This window comes from Callorhinus ursinus, unplaced genomic scaffold, assembly GCF_003265705.2.
Source record: "Callorhinus ursinus isolate GAN/ISIS: 27379988/994484 unplaced genomic scaffold, GSC_fseal_2.0 scaffold4, whole genome shotgun sequence".
Classification (NCBI taxonomy): Eukaryota; Metazoa; Chordata; class Mammalia; order Carnivora; family Otariidae; genus Callorhinus; species Callorhinus ursinus.
The window spans coordinates 149,115,878-149,136,472 of NW_027397066.1; the positions used below are offsets into that span (position 1 = coordinate 149,115,878).

General features: G+C 34.3%; 1 protein-coding gene across 2 annotated transcripts in view; it reads right to left on the bottom strand.

Moving 5' to 3' along the window:
• Positions 1–20,595, bottom strand: part of GLRA3 (glycine receptor alpha 3) — a 195,041-nt gene that overhangs the window by 114,401 nt on the left and 60,045 nt on the right. For both annotated transcript variants that reach the window (XM_025873986.2, XM_025873985.2), the window contains exon 3: positions 16,907–16,974. In XM_025873986.2, the coding sequence (XP_025729771.1) occupies positions 16,907–16,974 (68 nt within the window). The remainder of the gene's footprint in view (positions 1–16,906; positions 16,975–20,595) is intronic.

Genomic DNA, 20,595 nt, shown 5'->3' on the forward strand with positions numbered 1-20,595 from the left:
TTATTGATATGGGTGTATCTGTAGAGATTAGAGAGCTAAGAGCTAAGGATCGCATTGTTTGCTCATTTGGTTAACAGAAAGTGGAAACAGCAGTGACCTGTGCTAATAAAGTTGATATACTATACATTTGTTAGTCAATTATAGAAGATATCCAAAGACTTGGGAAATAAGGGACATAGAAACGGATTTTAAATGTGGAACTAATTCATTCATTCCCCATAACTATGTACCCCAAGAGGGCCCATTTATTAGGGCTTTGAAAAATACACTGGCGAGTGAAGGAACAACATTTTAAAACAGCACTGTGATGACTGTCCTCTTAAGCTAGAGATATTGCCCCTGAAATGTGCTCCTAGGTCTCAATGGTAATGAAAGCTGTCAGCGTGACAGATATCACTTAGCATTATTTACTTAATCCCAGAGGCAAAATAGACATGATTACATAACTGGAGCAGAGTTGGAGTGGGTATTCAGAACATGTGAATCATAGTGATCTTTGATTGTAGATGGTTGATTCATAGGCTTGAAATATATAGGTAGTTCATTAAGGAAGATTCTACTTGTTCTGAACAATCAAAAGAACCCTAGGGCTGACAAAAAGGATTTATTTGAGTTGCCAATGGAGACACAAAACTTCATTTAATTAGAAAACATGAGTGAGTTCACAGGTTCAAGTTCCTCTGGAGTAGGACATCGCAAATGCATGCCATGATTCTTCCTACAGAGATCCACAGCAATTTATTTTGACTGCGTGTTGAGGAACAGGAACTATGAAGAACAGTGTTTCTGAAAATATTGGACCACCATTCTGAGTTAATTCCAGTTCCTAGACATACAAAATACTACTGTTGTCAAATGGTAGGAGTAACAGGTTAGGAGAGTCAGATGATAATGACTCTCCTAATGACAATTTTGATGAGAATTTATCTCACATTGGTTCCGATGGTTCTGTGAATCCATTCTGTTTTATTTTCTCATTTCCTAAGTGAATGGTTGGATATATAGAAAGTCACCACTGCAGAATTCTCATATAATCTCTTGACCTGTGGAGCAAGAATTATGAAAGTGGGAAGATGCACATGGAATTCTCTAAAACCCTTTTCTTGCCAGTATTGTTAGTGATGAGCAGTGTTGGCTCCTGAGGGAGCCAAAGAAATTAATGCCTCCTTCAAATGACTTGTATGATGGTGGAGTAGTGATTCCTTTAACATCCCCATTAAACTTTCCTTTTTTGGCCTACACAGAAGATACTTGAATCTTGGGAAATTACAATGGATTTTCTTAATTTTATTCAGCTGATTACTTCAATTATAGCTGTTATTTCCATGAGTATATAGTCTCTCTTTTGGAGCAAACCAATAGATCCATTGGCACCTGGTTTATGACTGATGTGTTAAATACATGTCTTCTAAATTCTTAAGAGAGAACACAGGAGTATTAGCTTTCATCTGGTAGAAATATCTTTGCTGTTTTGCAAAGAAGGAATAGGTCCATCTCTGCAGCCCAGTTGCCATAATTAAGTCTATGAGAATACTGATCATCCAGCATCACAAGACATCCCAGTGGTCTATTATATTGAAGATATCATGCTGCTAGAATAAATAGGTGAGTAGAAAATAGCAGATATTCTTATAAGAGCCAGAGAATAGGAGATAAACCCCAAGAAACTTCAAAAATGTTTTGGGGCATCAAGATATTAGAGCCTGTCTGGGTATCTCTTTAAAAATGAAAAGCAAGTTGCTTCCCTCCCACTAAGAAAGAGGAACAATACTGACTAGACATCTCTGAATTACGGCAGCAACATACACCACATTTGAATGATGATGCTTTGGCCCATTCATCAAGTAACCATGAAACTGCTAGTTTTGAGTAACAATCAACCTAGAGCTGCCTCTACCAAACCTGCCCACATTTTTGTAGTATTTTAATCTTTGTGTTGTATCCATTTCCACATAAAATAACTAGTGTGTGTTTTCCTATTATGGAATTCAATGTGGAAAGATGGGAGAGAGAAAGAGATTTGAAATTAACATCAGAGGCTGAAATGGTTGAGATGTTTGAATTTGTTCAAACTCTGGAGCAGATTTCATGTTTTCCCCAAGTCCCAGATATATCCATGGAGGTGGGTGATTGAATTTACGTGAAAAAGATGTTTATTAGAGGTGAAGAAGTTGGGGGGATGAAGGTGCTGGATGTTGCAACCACTTAGAATTAAGGATGGAGAAGACTCTGGATCAGCTGCTCAAGTCTTAGATGGATGGAGTAACCACAACACTGGCATATGACAAATCTAAGCAAGGAAGGAGTGTGGATAGTCAAAGATAGCAGCTTCAAAGCAGAATGGAAGAGAAAGTGTCTGCAAGTGGAATGAAGAAGTGAGGAAAACTTCCTGTTCATGGGTTATGGGAGACCTTTTCAAGGATTGAAGTAGTGGAGAGAGTCCTTCTTCAGTGATACCAAGAAAATGGAGATACTCTTCATCATAAAGGGTGTGTATGTGTGGGGGGTGGAGTGAGGGAAGGAGCTGATAGGAGTGGAAAAAATTAAGTTGTCAACTAAGAAACAGTGATTCCAGAGGAGACAGTGGACAGCTTAAGGAGGGAGAAAGGAAGTGGGAGATGGATCATAGGTGAGGAAAGCATGCTCCAGAATGATTTACTTCAAGGACTGTGCATGAAAATACATGGAATGTGAAACATGACATCTGCAACTAGCAACAAGCTTCTGAAAAAATAACCCCTAGGACAAATCCTGGTTAACGGGGGTGGGAGGAAGAGCAGGGTAGAGGTCTGGTGTCTGGGCTCTGGGCATCTCTCTGTTGGGAGCTTAACTAATAAGGGGATTGATCTTTAACTTCTTGGGGATATTTTCAGGCAATTCTTAAAAAATGTCTCATGAAGAACTTTACTCTCAGAGGTCTAAGACCAGTTTCTTCTTCTATTTTTGAGTAAATTATACCTTTATAAAACCTTCTTCTGGCATAGCCATGACAGTAATGTCCTATGTACTATGGGTATCTCCCAAAGATTTGTTGCTACTGGAACGGGCTTGAGGGATGAATTACATGGGAAATATTTTGAGATCAATTTTATTAAATAGTGAAAGATATGATACAACAGTGGTTATAGGAGTAAAAGCAAAACATAAATACCATCACAGAAGTAGAGAAGGAAACAAATCTGGCCCTTATGTCGACATGGAAAATAAATTTGAAACAAATCTGAATGTATTTACAATTGTCCAAGAGTGTGTGTTTGTGTGTGTGTGTGTGTGTGTGTGCAAGCACACATATAAAGTTTGAAAAATAACATCTAAAAAAGAAGTAAACACATTAATAAGACAGAGAATGTAGCCTGGCCTCCAGTCCATATACATTACTAGTTTTGCAAATGGCATACCCATTCCCCCTCAGAATGCACAGTGCTTTTGTCCCATTTTCTCCTGCTGTTCTGTGTGCTACCAAGCAACGAGGATAAAAATATTAGCCTTGGGCAATTGGACTCATGAGTACCCCTATAAATATGTACTTTGGAGTATACGTTCTCAACAACAACAATATCCTTCCCAAAGGAGTAAAACTCGGTTCTTGGTAAATGAAAGAATATTACTCCTTTTACATATAATTCAGAGATATACATAGAGTATAAAAACAGATACATGGTATATCAAAAGTATTAAAATTTCAGAGGGAAGGCAATGAGGGAAAATGATGTCTAAAAAGTCTCATTAGGGAGGCATAATGGGGAAACAAATGGCTGAGAAACATTGCCTTACAGAAAACTAAAGAAAAAAAAAGTGAAGCAGAACTTATTCATTTCTTTTTGGATCAGCTGTCAAATTTTGATTAATCATATTTAATTTTATAGCACATGAGTGAGGAATAGCAATTATCTTTATAGTGAGTTAAAATATGATAAAGAGTAAAATATCCTTAGAATCAGAATTTTTAACCATTTTAGTGGCTGTTTCTTGGAATGTGTACCTATCATGCATATAATACAGGGTTTATTAGAATTAAAAGATCGTAAAAAGACTGAGTGAGCAGAAACCACAGGAAGACCTGATATGGATAAAAAATTATTTTAGAAAGAGAAAATCAGTGAAAGAACAACCTAAAGCAAGCAAAATGACTTCCACCAAAGAAGGGGGTTAAGTTTCATCCCATTAGCTCAGAGAGGGATCAGCCATTCTCTTACCACCTCTGGGGGAGAGTCATGCGCCAGGCCAGAGGCTTCCTGGAGGTCTGGAAGTAACACATCACCTCCTAACACCATTAAGGGATGGAGGCAACTCCAGGGAAGAGAGAGCGAGATGAGCGTTCAGATAGGGAAAAGTAGAGAGGAATTCTTCACCAGTTCCAAAAATCTGTAGAAAGAAGGGTCCTAGCAGGGCTGGAAGATGTAACAGAGGAGAAAGCACTCCCAAATTTACCCTAAGGGGAAAAAATAAGACTTCATTATCATGTACAGATGAATTGAATGGGTTTCAGATGAAGGTTGCCCAGGACTCCTCTGTGAATATTTGCAGTTTATCTCCTTCATGTTGATATATGTTATAAGCTCATTTTTGTTAATTAAGCCTCTTAATATAATCTTATGAAAGGATTATTTGTCTTATGCTTTAGCTAGTCTCTAGAGTGTTGGCAATATTCCAAGAAACTACTAAGGAGAATTTTTGAAAGTTAGTGTGGATCATAGTGATATATATATGCTTGTAATAAAGCTATATACCTTCATGTTCTCCCATAGAACAAATAGTTTGTTATCAAGTCTTCTTGATGAGATTGAGAACAAAATTGCTTTCCTTCTATTTTTAAAACCAAATCTTGAAGTCTAAACTCATTTGATACACACACACAACACACACACACACACACACACACACACACACACACACACATCCTTGTTACATAGGAATTTTCCATTTTCCAACTGACTCCCTAAACAACATGAACAGTTTAACTATTTGTCTGCATCTGTTCTATTTGACAGGGCACTTGTGATACAACACCAGGTCCCTGACATCTGGCTTGTTTGAGCCCATGTGAAGCATAGTTAGTTAGCTTGTTTTATAGATAGGCTGCTAGTTTCATCACAGCAATGGAAATGTATCATCTAACTGGCCTAGAGAGTGTCAGTGCTAACTTTAACTCATTCATCTGTCAGAGATTCAGCATCACAGCTGAAGAGCTATTTGCAATTTAAATTGATTGCCAAGTACTTAACATTAATTGACATGCTAAATTCATGACTAAGTAACAAATTATGATTAGTGCCAATCATCTTAGAGAACCCAATTCCCTATCTTGCTGCCCATTTTATCTTTAGAGGTTGAAATGACATTTTGGAGTATATTCTTTTAGAAAATCAAATTCTCTTAGAAAAAGTTGCCTGATAATAAATATCTTGAAGATGAATACCATTGCTATGAACTGTTCATAAGAATCAGATCTTTTCTATGCCATGTTAGGTGGCCAACAGTGTTTAATTGATCTTGTAGCAGTGAATTCTATACAACATCTTCCTCTAGAGAGGACCAGGTGCAGATAATAGTCCCTTTCCATTATAAATTAGCTTTAGTAGGCAGAGATGAGAGTTAAATTGACACTACATTTACCCCTATAATCTTCCTCATTTTTTCTTAACCCAAATATATCAAATGCGTAAACAAAATACAATTAACCTTTCAATCTGCATAGTCAGAGTAACAGGAAATTCTACAAAATTCTACAAAAATATGTGGGTCCAATAAAAGAGAAAAATTGCAAAAGTGTGTACCTGACAACTCCCTTCTCCCCATAAAGCTTTCTTTCTGTTGTTATTAGTTTCTCTTTGGCACTTTCCCCCCATAGAATTGGAAATATGCTTTTAAATATCATATTCATTTTAATAACATTGCAGCATAATTAGGCAATTGTATTTTTCGTGGTATTCTTTATAAGAATTTTTACCTGTGTGAACAAGATCTGCAAACAGTCTCTTTTTGAGACACATGAATATAAGGATGCTCCTGTGAATGACTACACCAGGCAGAGATTTATTCGTATTTCTGATGGGGTCACCAGGATGTGTAACCTTCATGCATACCTATCTTTCTGCAACCTTTCCCATAAATATGCCTTATTTCCTATTCATGCTTATAAATAATAGTTCAGAACACATTCATGCTGCCACTCACTGGTTACTCAGGCTTGAAATTAAAAATCTTTCAGACCAATACTATTGCTGTATTTGGTTAGGCTTTACCCATTACTCAAAGTAAGAAAAATAAGACAGTGAGGATAAGATGTTAACAGACATAATCTTCATGTTAAATGGATAGCAGGATGTCTTCAGGCTTTCCTAAAAGGAAATGGAATAGCATCCAACTAATCATATGCTACATTAATATTGTTTAATCTAGAAATATGAATTTCACAGACATAGTCATTGAATACTATTACAACCCTCATTAAATGAACCTTTACAAATACTTAAGTCATTGACAATAGATACAAAGGTCCAATGACTTATTTTTGGAAAAGTTTACAAAAAGACAGGGAAAAAAATGGACTTTCCTTCAAATTACACACATTTCCTTCTGTGTCATTAAAAAAATACTGTTAAAACTAGTTGATATCTGAAACATTTGCTACTTGATATTTTAGATTTTTAAACATTATTCTTGATTACCATGAGCACTATAAAATAGGAGTTTTAATTTCTTATCATAGAGAACTCTCCATACAATTTTTTTTTAGAGAGAGCAAGAGAAAGAGCAGGTGTCTGCATGTGGGCACATGAGTAGGGTAGAGGTAAAGACAGAGGGAGTGGGAGAGAAAATCTTAAGTAGGCTGCAGGCTCAGCACAGAGCTTATTGTGGGGATTGAACTCACAACCCTGAGATCATGACCTGAGCCAAAATCAAGAGTCAGATGCTTAATCGCCTGAGCCACCCAGGCTCCCCCATATAAAATTTTAATGTTTTAATGAACCTATCCCTCTATCAATACAGCTGAAAAAGCAAATGTTTTTTGAGGAAAGATAAAATTGCAAGGAAATTTTTGAATAAAAAAGCCATGTTCATTTGAGCAAAGTTAGCAAACAGTAACTTGATTACATAATTAGTTACTTAGCTCATATTTAAGAGATTGTAGCACCAATTTAAAACAGTGACCAGGACTCAGAACTGCAAAAATAGATCATATTGGGGGCACTTGGGTGGCTGAATCAGCTAAGCATCTGATTTTGGCTCAGGTCATGATCTCAGAGTCCTGGGATTGAGCCCCACAACAGGCTCCTTGCTTGGTGGAGAGTCTGTTTCTCCCTCTCCCTCTGCCCCTCCCTCCCTCTTGTGCATGCTCTCTCTCCCTCTCTTTCTCTCTCTCTCAAATAAATAAATAAAAATCTTAAAAAAAAAGATCATATTGCAAAGTAAAACAATTAACAAAGAGTTTATACACTGTGACAAGAACACAGTAGCAAAGTTTTCTTTCTGGAAAAAATACTCTTTGTTAGCCAGAATACATGTATACATATATTCAACAATATATATTTAAGAGCTACTTTGTGCTAAGAATTATCCTAGTTGTATAATGATGAATATTGCAGAGTGGATTGCTGCTCTATGGAGCCTATAATCAAAAAAATCTAAATAAATGTCTATGGATTTAAACAGAATATTAAAAAGTTAAAGAACACTTAAAACTAAATTGAATAAAATAATAGGATGTCAATGAAGTCTATTTGTTAGATCAATACAAGGAGTTAAATGCCATCTTTAAAAGCCAAATAAAGTAGTATAAGAAAAACTTACCATAATCATAGTGTGTGAATGAATTGCCTTTATGTAAGTCATTGAGGTATTTGCTGTGAAGGAATCTAAAATGGATTGATATGAAATTGCAGCTTTTTTGGGATTTTTATGGATTTCCAATAATTTATCAATGACAATTCTTTTTTAAAGATTTTATTTATTTATTTGTCAGAGCACAAGCAGGGGGAGGGGCAGGCAGAGGGACAAGCAGGCTTCCTGCTGAGCAAGGAGCCCGATGTGGAGCTCGATCCCAGGACCCCGGGATCATGACCCGAGCCGAAGGCAGATGCTTAACTGACTGAGCCACCCAGGCATCCCTCAATGACAATTCTTAAATAGAGGGAATGTGCGGCACAGAAATATAAAGAGATAGAAATTCTGATTGAGAGAACAATGTACCAAATATTCAGTGTAATAGGTTTTACAGAAAGAACAAATGGAGAGATAAAAATTGAGTATTATTATTTTTAAAAGATTAACATCAATCATAGATTTAGAAAGCAGCAAAAATTCCTAGCAAATAAAAAATTCCATATAAAAAAAGGAACTAAAACAAAATTATTAATGAAAGGAATGAAAATGGTGGCATTAAAAAGATCCCCTCAGATGAAATGATATAGAATTATATATGTTTATGTCAGTAATTTGAAAGTTTTAAAGAAATGGATATATTTCTTAAAAAAACAAAACTTTTGCAAAGTGTACACAGTAGAAAAAGTGAATAGTCCTCTGACTGTTTAAGAACGGAATCTATAATTTTAATCTTTCCCCAAGTAGAATGACCATCACAGATGGTATTACTAGTAAATTTTACCAAATACTTATGGAAGAAATGGTGACAGTTTTACACAAACTATTTTACAGAGTAGGGGAAGAATGAATATTTCCCACTAGTGCAATAACTGATACCACACACTGCTCTTGACAATGCAAGAAAATTATAGTTCAATACTCAAAATGAATATGGCAGCAAAAATCCTAAACCAAATATCAGAAAGTTAAATCCAGCCATACATAAAAAGATGAATCAATTATGATCAAATGGGGTTCATCCCAGAACTGCAAAGATGGTTTTCTATTTGAAAATCAATATATATTTGATTGATTTGAATCTAACCCATAATACTAACAGAATGAAAGAGAAAAGTCAATCATTTCCATGAATGCTGAGATAGCCCTGGAAAAAATTCAATGCCTGTTTGTGACTAAAAACAAACAAACAAACAAAAATCAACTTAGTGTACAAATAATGGAAGAAAGCTTCCTCAATCTGATAAAGAGCACTTAGGAGAAATCTACAGTTAATACCATTCTTTTTTTTTTTTTTAAGATTTTATTTATTTCAGAGGAAGAACACAAGCATGAGCAGGGTGAGAAAGTAGAGAGAGAAGCAGGCTCCCCACTGAGCAGGGAGCCCAACGTGGGACTCCATCCCAGAACCCTGAGATCACCACCTGAGCTGAAGGCAGACGCTCAACCGACTGAGCCACCCAGGCACCCCAGTTAATACCATTCTTAATTGCAAAATATTGCATGCTTTCTCACTGACATCAGAAAACAAACAAACAAACAAACAAACAAACAAAGGTGGTCATTCTCTATCCATTTTATTTATCATTGTACAGGACTTGTGAACCAGTGCAACAAGATAGGAGGGAAAGGGAGGGAAAGAGGAGAAGAGGGAGAAGGGGAGGAAGAGAGATTTAAAGCATAAATATTGGAAAGGAAGATGTACAAGTGTACATTTGTTGAACATATTCATAGAAAATACAAAGAAACTGGTAAACTACTAGTAGAACTACCTAGGTTATCAAGTTCTTAGGATGTATGTCAATATTCCAAGATATAATTGTCTATATATTCATAGAAACAACTGGAAAATAAAATTTAAATTATAACATTTGCACACACATACATACACACATTTCTAAGCTCTGTCTGCTGGGAAGGCCTAGAAGCAATGACACTTGTGTAGCAATGACCATACCTAGTAACCAGATCTGGGTTTCTAATACTGTTCTTCAATAAAAGGAACCAAGGATCCTTGGAGAATTTGCTGATTCTAGGGCTGGAGCAGGGAATACACAAGATGAGTCTGGAACATCTTATGGTGGCAGGATGCAAGAAAGTACACCAAAAACAAAATGATGGGGATACGCGAAAAGAACACAGGAGTCAACTATACCAGACTCAAGCAAACAACATATTTATTTTGGAAATACTAGAAATATCCCCTTTAAAGCCAGGGACAATATAAATTTCACTCAATACTATTTTTGCTAAAACAGCAAGACAAGTAAAAGATGGAAAGTGTAAAAGGACCAAGAAGAACAAATTAACATATTTTGTATGAAGGAACTGGAAAGTCTTAGGGCTAAAATTAAAGCATATTAAAACAATGTAAAAAACAATCATATTCCTATATACCAGCAATAAAGAATTAGAAAATATAACTAAAATGTTGCAGTTTTTAAATATGTATTTTAAAAATAAAGGGGAAATTATTAACATTAAAAGATACTCAAGAAATTTATGAGAAATTATATGACTTTGTTAAGTAAAAGGAGAGATACATTATATTCATGGATGGGAAGACTCAATATTTTAAGGTGACAATTCTCTCAACCTTCATTCATATAGTCAATTCAAGTGGAACTTGACAAGATAATTTTAAAATTTATATGAAAAAGCAAACTTCCAAGAGTCAAGAACATTTTGAAAAAGAATAAAGTGTGTGTTTGGAAAGTTGTCCTACTAAATATCAAGTCCAATTTAAAGCTATATTGAAGAAGACTATTATATTGGTGCAGGCATAGAAAAATTGACCGTTGGCACAAAATTAAGAATTCTGAAATTAAGAATTCAGTATATATGAATATATATGACAGAGGTACAATTGTAAATTAGTAGAAGTAATTATTCAATTATGAAATAAAAAATAAATGTCTACTGCACATCATATATACATATGCCACTACACAAAATTCCAGGTGGACTAAAACCTAAATAGGAAAAGCAAAATGCTTTTAGGAGAAAATATAAGAAAATGTCTTTATGAACTGGGACGAGAGAAGGATTTCTTCAGACAAAGCACAAACCAGTGAGTAAAACAAGGTTAGATTTTGTAAATTAAAATGAAAATAATTTATACATCAAAAGACATCATGAACACACTGAAAAAAAACAAAATTGGTATTTAAAATGCATGTAACAAAGCATTCATCTTCAGAATAATATATGTGTGTGTGTACTGTATGTTAGTGTGTACATTGTAAAAATAAACAAGCATAAATGTAGAAAAGATATAAAAAGACATTTTGCACAAAGGACACCAGAATGGTGAAAAAAAAAAAAATCAAGAAAAACACGTAACCACCCTATTAATCAAGGAAGTACGTAGTAACAGCAATTACATCTAAAGTGAGTAAATATTAGTTGTGGGGGATATAAAACAATAGAAAATCTCATAAAATTAATAGTAGGTGTTTAAGATAAAATGGCTACTTTGAAGTGCAATTTAGTAATATTTAAGTCAAATAAGTTCATTTCTGAGAATATAACCTTGGGCCAAATAATTCCTCTCCTGGGTATATATCCTACAGAATATTTTGCATATGCATATTAGAAGAAAATATGCAACAATTTTCAATCCAGAGTTTTTGTAGTAGTAAAAACATTAAAAACAATCAAAATGTTCAGCAAATGTAGAATGGATAAATACAATATAAATATAATATAGAATACTTTCCTGAAATGAAAACGAATGAAAGAGTCGAAGGCTTATGTCAAAAAACATAAATTTGAACCAAAAAATAAAATTATATGTGGATACTACAGTATGGCTATTTTGTTTATGTTTTCATGACTGTAGAATGGAACTTTATCTCTTGATATCAAATTCAGGAACAAAGCTTCTTTTGGAAAGGTAGTGAGGCAGTGTTTGGGGCAAGAGTATATGGTCAGCTTCAATTTATTTTTAATGTTTAATTTCTTAAGATGATAGACACATGAGCGTTATTTACATTACTTATGCATAGGTACTTTTGCATAGGTAATAACTATTTGATCAAAACAACTTTATTTGATAAAAATATACTTAGAAAAAAAGAATGGGTAGGATTTTCATTAAGAATCTGTAATTGGACACTATAAATTTTGTATGCCCTACTGGCTTAGATTTCTTTGGAGATTATAATGATCCAACAAAGTAGCATCTACTTACGTATGATTATTGTTGCAACTAATACATGAACCCATCACTTATGTGAAAAATTGAGAAAATGTACAATTTGACAATTCTGTGAGATCACAGCAGACCTTCAGATACTCTTATCCAACCCCACCATACATCTGTCTACAGACACTTGAAAAACTATTATATCAAAACATCTAACCTTTTTTTTATTTTGTAAACATAATTTATTCTATCGGCACTAGTGAAAAGTAATGGCTCAATGAGTAAATATTGACTTAAGGCACATAGCCGAGCAATTCTGTCTCTCTAACATATGTGTAACAAGATGGAGAGCCATCTGTTTTCTGAAGATAGGAGGGTAAGCCAATATATTCAGTTTGAGACACTGCTATCTATGCACACCCAAATTACTACATTCATAAATGAGTTTATTTGTTTTTTTAAAAAGCCCAACTTACAAATGCTTTCATCCTGGCATTTAAGCCTTACCCACAACTCATAACAGGTTTGCAGGAGCCACATTAATGTGGAGATCTTAAGCTTCCCCTCAGAGAAGCAATAAAAACAATCATGAATGAGCTCCTTTTGTTACCACAGGTTTAGAAGGCAGGACAGATGCACTTGCCTAACCAAAGCCATGTTACAAAAGGGGAACAGGAATGACTCTAATGGTGGTAAACCAGTTTCATCCTGAATTTATTTATTTTTTTAAGAACTGTGGTTTCCAATAGTTGTAAAATCATTGTCTGCTTAAGAAGAATGTGAACTTGGAATAATGAAGTCTGAACATGTCCTTAGAGAATCTCGTTGTATATGACACATTACTCAGTTGTAAGAGAAACAAGGAAGTTTAAAATTTTCAGAATATTTATAGGAAAAAGTTGATGATTACATGTCAAGAATAATAAAACTGTGCTCAAGTGAGAATGGTTGGAACTACATTAAATTAATTAGACAAATAAATATTGGGAAATGATGAGTTTCACAGTTAAAAATAATTTTGAATTTATGCTCTTGGAAAGATGCACATAAATTTTTTTTAAGATTTATTATTTATTTAAGGGGGGTGGAGAGAGAAAGAGCATGATCAGGGGGAGGGAAGTAGGGAGAGACAGAATCCCAAGCAGACTCCCTGCTGAGCATGGAGCCAGATGATGCCTGGGGCCTGATCCCAGAACCATGAGATCATGACTTGAGCCAAAGTCAAGAGTTGGACTCAATGTACTGAGCCACCCAGACGCCCTAATGCATTTAAAAATATTTAAAAAAAAAAGTTTGGTGCAAGAAGAAAATGCAAAATACATTAAAATTTTGAATTAATTTTCAAAACAAATGGGTAAGCACGTAGAATATTTACTAGAGAAATTTTCTTAAGAATCAAATAATTACCTCAAACGGACTAAAGATGAATTTTAAAATGGGGAAAGATACAGTTGCGAGAAACTAGACCAGCAGAGGGAGCTTAATATATTTGGTCAGTAAACAGACATTGAAGACAGTTAAGGTCTTTGTTAAGCGGAGATATATAGATTGGGAGAATTATTTAGATTTATTTTAGATATGAGATTTCAGGTACAAAGATATCCATTAATGATTATAGGTAATTTGAAATTCCATCCTCACAATTTTAATATATTGTCTTAGTTGAATTAGGCCATTTGTATTATAAAAACAAAAGTAAACTGTATTAGTATAAGAAATGTAAATATTTTTAAAAATATATAAATGCTTTTATAAAAGCTAATTTAAACAATATTGCAGCAAATAAAATAAGGGGACAAAGTTTAGTTGCAGAGCTGTGATGGTAGAAACTATGAATAAAATTTATCAACTTAATCAAGTGTAATGAAAATATTCCATGAATCTTTTTTTTTTAAGATTTTTATTTATTTATTTATTTGGGAGAGAGATAGAGAGTGAGAGAAGAGAAAGAGCACAAGTTGGGGGGAGGGAGGCAGAGGGAGAAACAGACTCCCCTCTGAGCAGGGAGCCCCATGTAGGACTTGATCCCAGGACCCCAGAATCATGACCCGAGCTGAAGGCAGAAGCCCAACCAACTCAGCCACCCAGGCGCCCCTCTATGAATCTTAAGATAGAAATATAATAATAAGTTTTAATTTTCTCCATTCCTTTGTATGTGGATACCATGTTGCAGCTCTTCTATCTAATACCATTAAAAAGTTTACAAATATTGAATCTGATCATATGAATAGAAATAATATCACCTATTTAAAAGTTTAGAAGACTAAAAAGAAAGATACCAAGGTGGGCATAGTAAATTTTATAATACTTAATCTCTGAGATGTCTGATTAATGTTCATTGATGTTGCTTGTGATTCTGAAGAGGAAAGTGATAGATGCTAAAAATGATTTCAAAAAAATACATTATGATAGAACATGTAGGAATTGAAAGGATTTCTATGTTAGAGAAAGGAAATAAAACTGAGTAAGGGTCACTGAGAGAGTGTATTTGTAATATTCTGCAAGCTTTTTTGTGATATTATTTTATAAAGGGAGTCTAAAATTATTACAGGTAAGAAATTTAGCTGGTGCAATCATCCTCTAGATTGTGTGTTACAACCTTTAGTGGTAGACTGATGAATTATGTTATAAAAAGCAAAGACCCTCAGGAACCTGACAATCTTTCTGGTTTTAATGACAAGGAAATCTGGCCACGTCTTCTTTTTTTTCCCAAGTCTCTTCCTCCATCCCACAAAGACAAGTAAGGCTGTAAATTTTTCCCACTATTGCTGCTGAAAGTATTTTGTGGAAACGATCTTGCAAAAGAGAAAGTATAAACATATTTTTAGGTTTTTGAGATTGTACAGGGTGTGTATAGCAGCTATTAAAATGAGAAAGTTGCCAGGGCTCGAAATACAATTTGGAAAGTCTAAATAGAAAAAAGCTAGCAAAGATTCCTTCATCTTTAAATACGATTTGGACTAAGAATGTACGGTAGAGGAACAAAATTTTCCATCCCCAAATGTATCTCTTTGGCATATGGATTATTTTAGGTTGATTATTTTTAAGAAACAGAAAACTTAAGAAGTTTTTCTTTTTGCTAACTGCCTAAAAGAATTTAGATAGAGGACCTGTTCCAGGAAGGGAGCTGGCGCCATAGATAACTATAGTTATAATATGAACTTGGCCCTGGTAAATAGGTAGGAACCTGGCAAGGCCTATTTGATCAAAGTCCTCTCAATGTCCCATTGTTTCTGAATGGCCCAGCAAACATTTGTTTACCAAACATTTACTCTTTTTCACCTTCCTGTGAATTGCTTTCCTTCCTTTTGTAGTCCCAGACTCCTATCCCTTCTCCCTAGTTCAGAATGACATATATACTACATTTTGTCTGTCTTTGGAATGTCTTACGTTTATGTGAATTCCTCAGATGTATGCTATTAAATTTGATTATCCTCTGTTAACTGTCTCATGTCAATTTAATTCTTAAACCAGCCAAAAGAATCTTGAAGGATAGAGGAAAATTTTTCTCCCCAATAGTACAAGTGCAGGATATAAATCAGGACCAAATACCCAGTGAGAATCCAGAATACGTCAAAGCCTAAAACAGGATTATAGTCATTTTAGAGTCAGAATTGCACCAGAACAACACTGTGCTTATGCAAGCAAATTATATACATTTTCTCTGTTTTTACACAAACACACACGCATTCATGTTAATTTATACACTGTAGTTAAGATAATTCTATATAATACCCAAATATGTGAGTTCAGTTCTTCTTCACTGATGCTTTTATTGTAGTTATATTATATTGTTTGATAAAACCACAGAGATGCCACTAAATGACTAAATATTGCACACATGAGGAAAAGAGAATTAAAAAAAAAAACCTAAGTAAAGTCTCTTCCTGTTGAGATAAATTCTTTACACACACACACACACACACACACACACACACACACACACACCTACATCCACCCATAATAATTTACATATTAGATTATTTTTCCTTAGAGAATTTGCTATCAAGTCATTCTGAGATATGTACAATGAGCATAGCTCACTACTTAATAATGGTTTTGGAAGCTAATAAATCTTTAAGTATTTCACATCCTATTTTGCTAAAATCAACTTTGAAAATTAATGCAAATTATACTTGCTAAATTTAGGACGAGAGTATAATTCTAGGTAATTTAAGAACCACCATACATAGTTTCAATTAAAAAAAGTTGCCTGCTAGACAATTTTACAGATATTGAGTGGTTCATGTGTCTATCTCTGCATTTTATTTCAGGTAAAATGCTCAATAAAAGCTGTAGTGCAAAGCAGAGATACAACATGATCTTTAGAGAAAGTTATAAAATTCAAATCAGAATAAACTTGGTCTATGATGATGACTTTTTGGCTTTAATAACTTCATTATATAAAATGTTCTCGATTACGTACAATGAAGTCTCTGTTCAATGAGTTTCAGTAAAGTAAGGCATATACCACAATTCACAAAATATTTATGATATTTGAGCAAATATTATATTCATTTGGAAAAGTAACCAAATAAAATACTTAAAATAATATTATAAACACACTATAAGTATACAGAATAATTGAACGTGAAACCATTTGCTCCTATGTTTATGTCTAGTTATTAAAGAGCATTAAAAAGAAATAATTTATATGGCAAAATTTTAGTTTTAATTTGAGATTTAATATTTAATTACCAAAATGGGAAAAATCAATCTTGTTTTCACTTACATTTATTCTCTAATATACCATCTCCAAATGAGATGTTATTACCTGCAGTTGATTGCAATTTAATTATAATACTAATTTCATTTTTAAAAATCTCATTATATTAATTTTGGCTTTAAATTACATAACACTAGCAGAAAAATTTGTCATTAATGTAATCACAAATTACTCCAGTGTGAAACTTGTTACAAAGTAAACATGCCTACCATGGTTGTCTCAGCGATAGAGCCAAAGCTGTTTATGAATATGTTGCATGTGACATTAACAGGAGGGCCTGAAAGAGAGATTAAAGCATAAAGGCTATTTAAAATGTTTTCAAATAATTCCATGTTTTTTCATTATCAGTTTTTTAAAAAAAGAATACTTTTTTTATATTAGTAGACACACAGATGTTTAAAGTTGAAGGCAATCATTCTGTGAAATAATTTGCATTGAAAATCACAAATTCATAGTCTCCTTTGAACATTGATGTTGGCCATTATATAAGTCATTAATCTCATTTGGTCTCAGTTTCCTTGATCTAGATATCTTTAATGACTTTGTAAATGTCCGATTTGGTAAGTCCAATGTCTGAACCTCTTAAGGCTGTTTCTATTTTTTTTTTCCTCCATGTATGGGCCCTATAGTTCTGCCTGTCACATATTTTTTTGTTGTTGTTAAAAACATTAGATATATTAGATAATACAATGTGGCAACTCTGGAAACCAGACCTCCCACTTGCATCCCACAGTTGGTTGTTGCTGGTGTTTCTTATTGTTGTTGTTTGTTGTTTAATGACTTACCTGGACTGATAAAATCTGCATATCTTCATAGTGTGCCACCACAGAGGTCTCTGCTCAGTGACTTTAGCGGTCAACTAGTGATTGGTCAGAAGTTTCCTTAATGCCTTGAACCAATAAGTCTTCCACCCTTTGCCAGGGGACTTCATGTTTGGGGGCATGCCTTTAACGTTCATGACTTTACCTTCACTTCCTTGCTTGCACAGGGTTTGAGGTCAGCCAGAGGTGAGACGTTGGGGCTTTCCCAGCTCTTTCCATGGCCTTATACTTGGTGTATCCTCTGGATCTACAAGAGGATATCAGAACTTCTCAAAGCTGCCTATGAGCATCTCATTCCTCAGATCTTCTTTTAAAATTTCTGTTCAGGCTCTTGTTTGCCCAACTGGTGTCACAGCCTTAGGCAGCTGCAGTGTTAAACAGTTTCTTGAGATGGTTTTCAACAAATGCGTTGGGATAGGATTTTCCCAGTGAGGGAGTTCCCAATCAAAGCCCAATAATGACAAATCTGAGTGGGATTCCTCTAGGGAGTAGGCCAGATAAAAGTAACATAGCTGTGGAGATGGACTTTCTGAGGGGCTGGCCTTTGAGACCTGCTAGGCTGCTGCATTGTACAGCTTCTGTGGTTGAGAGGTTGTTGGTTTTCAAGGCTACCAGAAACTCAGGAGTGGAGCCATATTTAAATGCCCTTTGTTTTTAGAGAAACCTATCAGTTTCGCTTGAATACACATTTCTCAGTGTGTTGTAAGCTTTTCAGAGCCTCTGAAGGTTCATTTTGACCATTTTTCCAGTGTTTTGTTACTTTTTTTTTGGAGGAGTGCATTTACAGAGAACATCGCTCCACCATTCCAGAAGTCCCCTGTAAATGCCTGATTTAGCATTTATCATAATACCAACAATTTTTGTTTTTATGAGATCCATTTTTTCATTCCTTTACTAATATTTAAAACTGTGTGTACAGCAATTTGAAGAAGACACAACGAGATTATCACCTAGCAGGGCAGAAGGAATAAGATCTTACAAATCGGTGAGTACTTCTTGTTACCAGGTATTGTGCAGATTCGTAGATACCATTTAATCCATATAACACTGAAAGTGGGTAACATTTCATCATTTACAAAATAGGGAATTAAAGTTCGGCGAGGTTTACATAAGGTGCTAATAAATAGCACATTTGGAATATGAACCACTGGTCTGATTCTAAGAATCATTTTTTTCCCATCATATCAAGTTGTCCCACGATCGTCACATAACATTACATCCAAAGCATTCCATTATCTGGCTACAGACTTTGTTATTAGGCTGATAAGTATATAAATCAACAACACTGAAATATTATGTGGTAGGGATTAAAATAACTCTGAGTTAAACTCTACCTAAGAGATAATGCCACACACAAAAACTAATATGTAAGCCTTACCTAAGATAGCAGCCCCTTGCCCTATACCTCTATGTCCCCCTAAGTAGAGATAGTCACTTCAATTTATTTAATGGACTTTGGGGATTTACCTAAATTTCTCTAAATAATGAGTTTATTTTGTGACTTTTAAATGCTCCAGTTTTAAGCATATGTTCTGATGCCCACAGCAGATGAGGATTTAGCTTTCTTTCAAACATTATCAACACTCCTCTTAACATAAACCTCTTTTTCTGTCCTCCCACAACACAGATATTTTTACATTGTCATTGTTGTTAGATTAGCATCTACTTTTTATATTATGACAAGGTGAATATTACCTCTAATTAAGTCATGTAAGAAACTATGATTACTTTTCCTGTCTTGAAAAACATTTCTTAAGGCTGATAATTGCTTTATGTATTTCACATAATTTTCTCCATATGTATCATTAACTTACTCACAAGTTCTGAAATGTCTAAATTATGTTTCAGTGTTAGATTCATCACATATTTTATTAGCTTTATCTTCCTTTGCAGTTATTCCCAAATTAGATTTTTTGCTCTGGAGCATAGCAGTGATCTTATGATCTCCCATAATCATACTGGTGATTACTGCCACCTCTCTCTTCTGTGGGATCTTCTTTCATGGCCCCCATACTTTTTTCTTTCTTGGCTTATTTCTTCATCTTAGTGGAACATAACCTTTAGTAATTTTTTTGAGAAATGGTACATAAAGATATGAAGCTTTTGGGAATTTGCTTGTTCACAATTTTTTTAAACATCCTTTCACTTAATTAACGTCTAAATTTGGTGCAAAATTTTAGGCTGGAAATTTTTTTCCTGAATTTTAAAGACATTTCTCTATTATTTTTTTATTTTCTTGTATTGTTTTTAAAAGGTACCAAAACATTCTGATTCTTGGTCCTTTGTAAAGATAAAAAGGATATTTTTCATACCAATATTAAAAAATAAATAAATAAAAATTTAAAAAAACACAATGCCTCATTAGTTAGAATAGTTTAATATCATTTGTGGTTTCAGTTTACATTTTCTTGATTACTGGTGCATGATTTTCATCTTTGTTTTTCTACTCATTTCCTTATAGCCATTTGTCTTGCTTGAATAAGAGAGGGGAAAAAAAACCCAAATTATTCAAAAATGAAGTCCATGATCCATAAGCCAATGAATGAATCCTATGTACATTGAGATCATTTTTAAAAAAATTCACACCTGACTTTAACCTAGATGATAGGACATGCAAACAAAGCACCAATATTTGTAAAAGCTCCCCAGATGATTCAGATATGCAGCAATGATGGAAGCCAGTGGCCTAAGGAATCCCAGACTAGGAAGTATCTGTGCCCATTATATCATAGGGCTAAAAATGAACTGAGATCTTCTGAGTGGTGAAGAAAGAGAGAGAGAGGAATCAGAACTTAGAGCTAGGCCTTGAAAATGCAAGGCATTTAATTTTGATTAGAGAGTAGCCTATTATAAGCTTGATTAACAATGCTAATAAAACAAGTAGATGCTGTGCAGTTAGAAAGAGCCCAAAGTCTATTGACCATCAAGATGCATAGGAACGTAAAATTAAACAGACATAGAAAGTATATCGTTTTAAACATGAAGGATGGATTTTTAAGAACAAGAAAACTTAACGGAAGTCCTGAATCCTGGAGGTGCTATAATTATTTGATTACTAGTAGAAAGCTTTTTAAAAT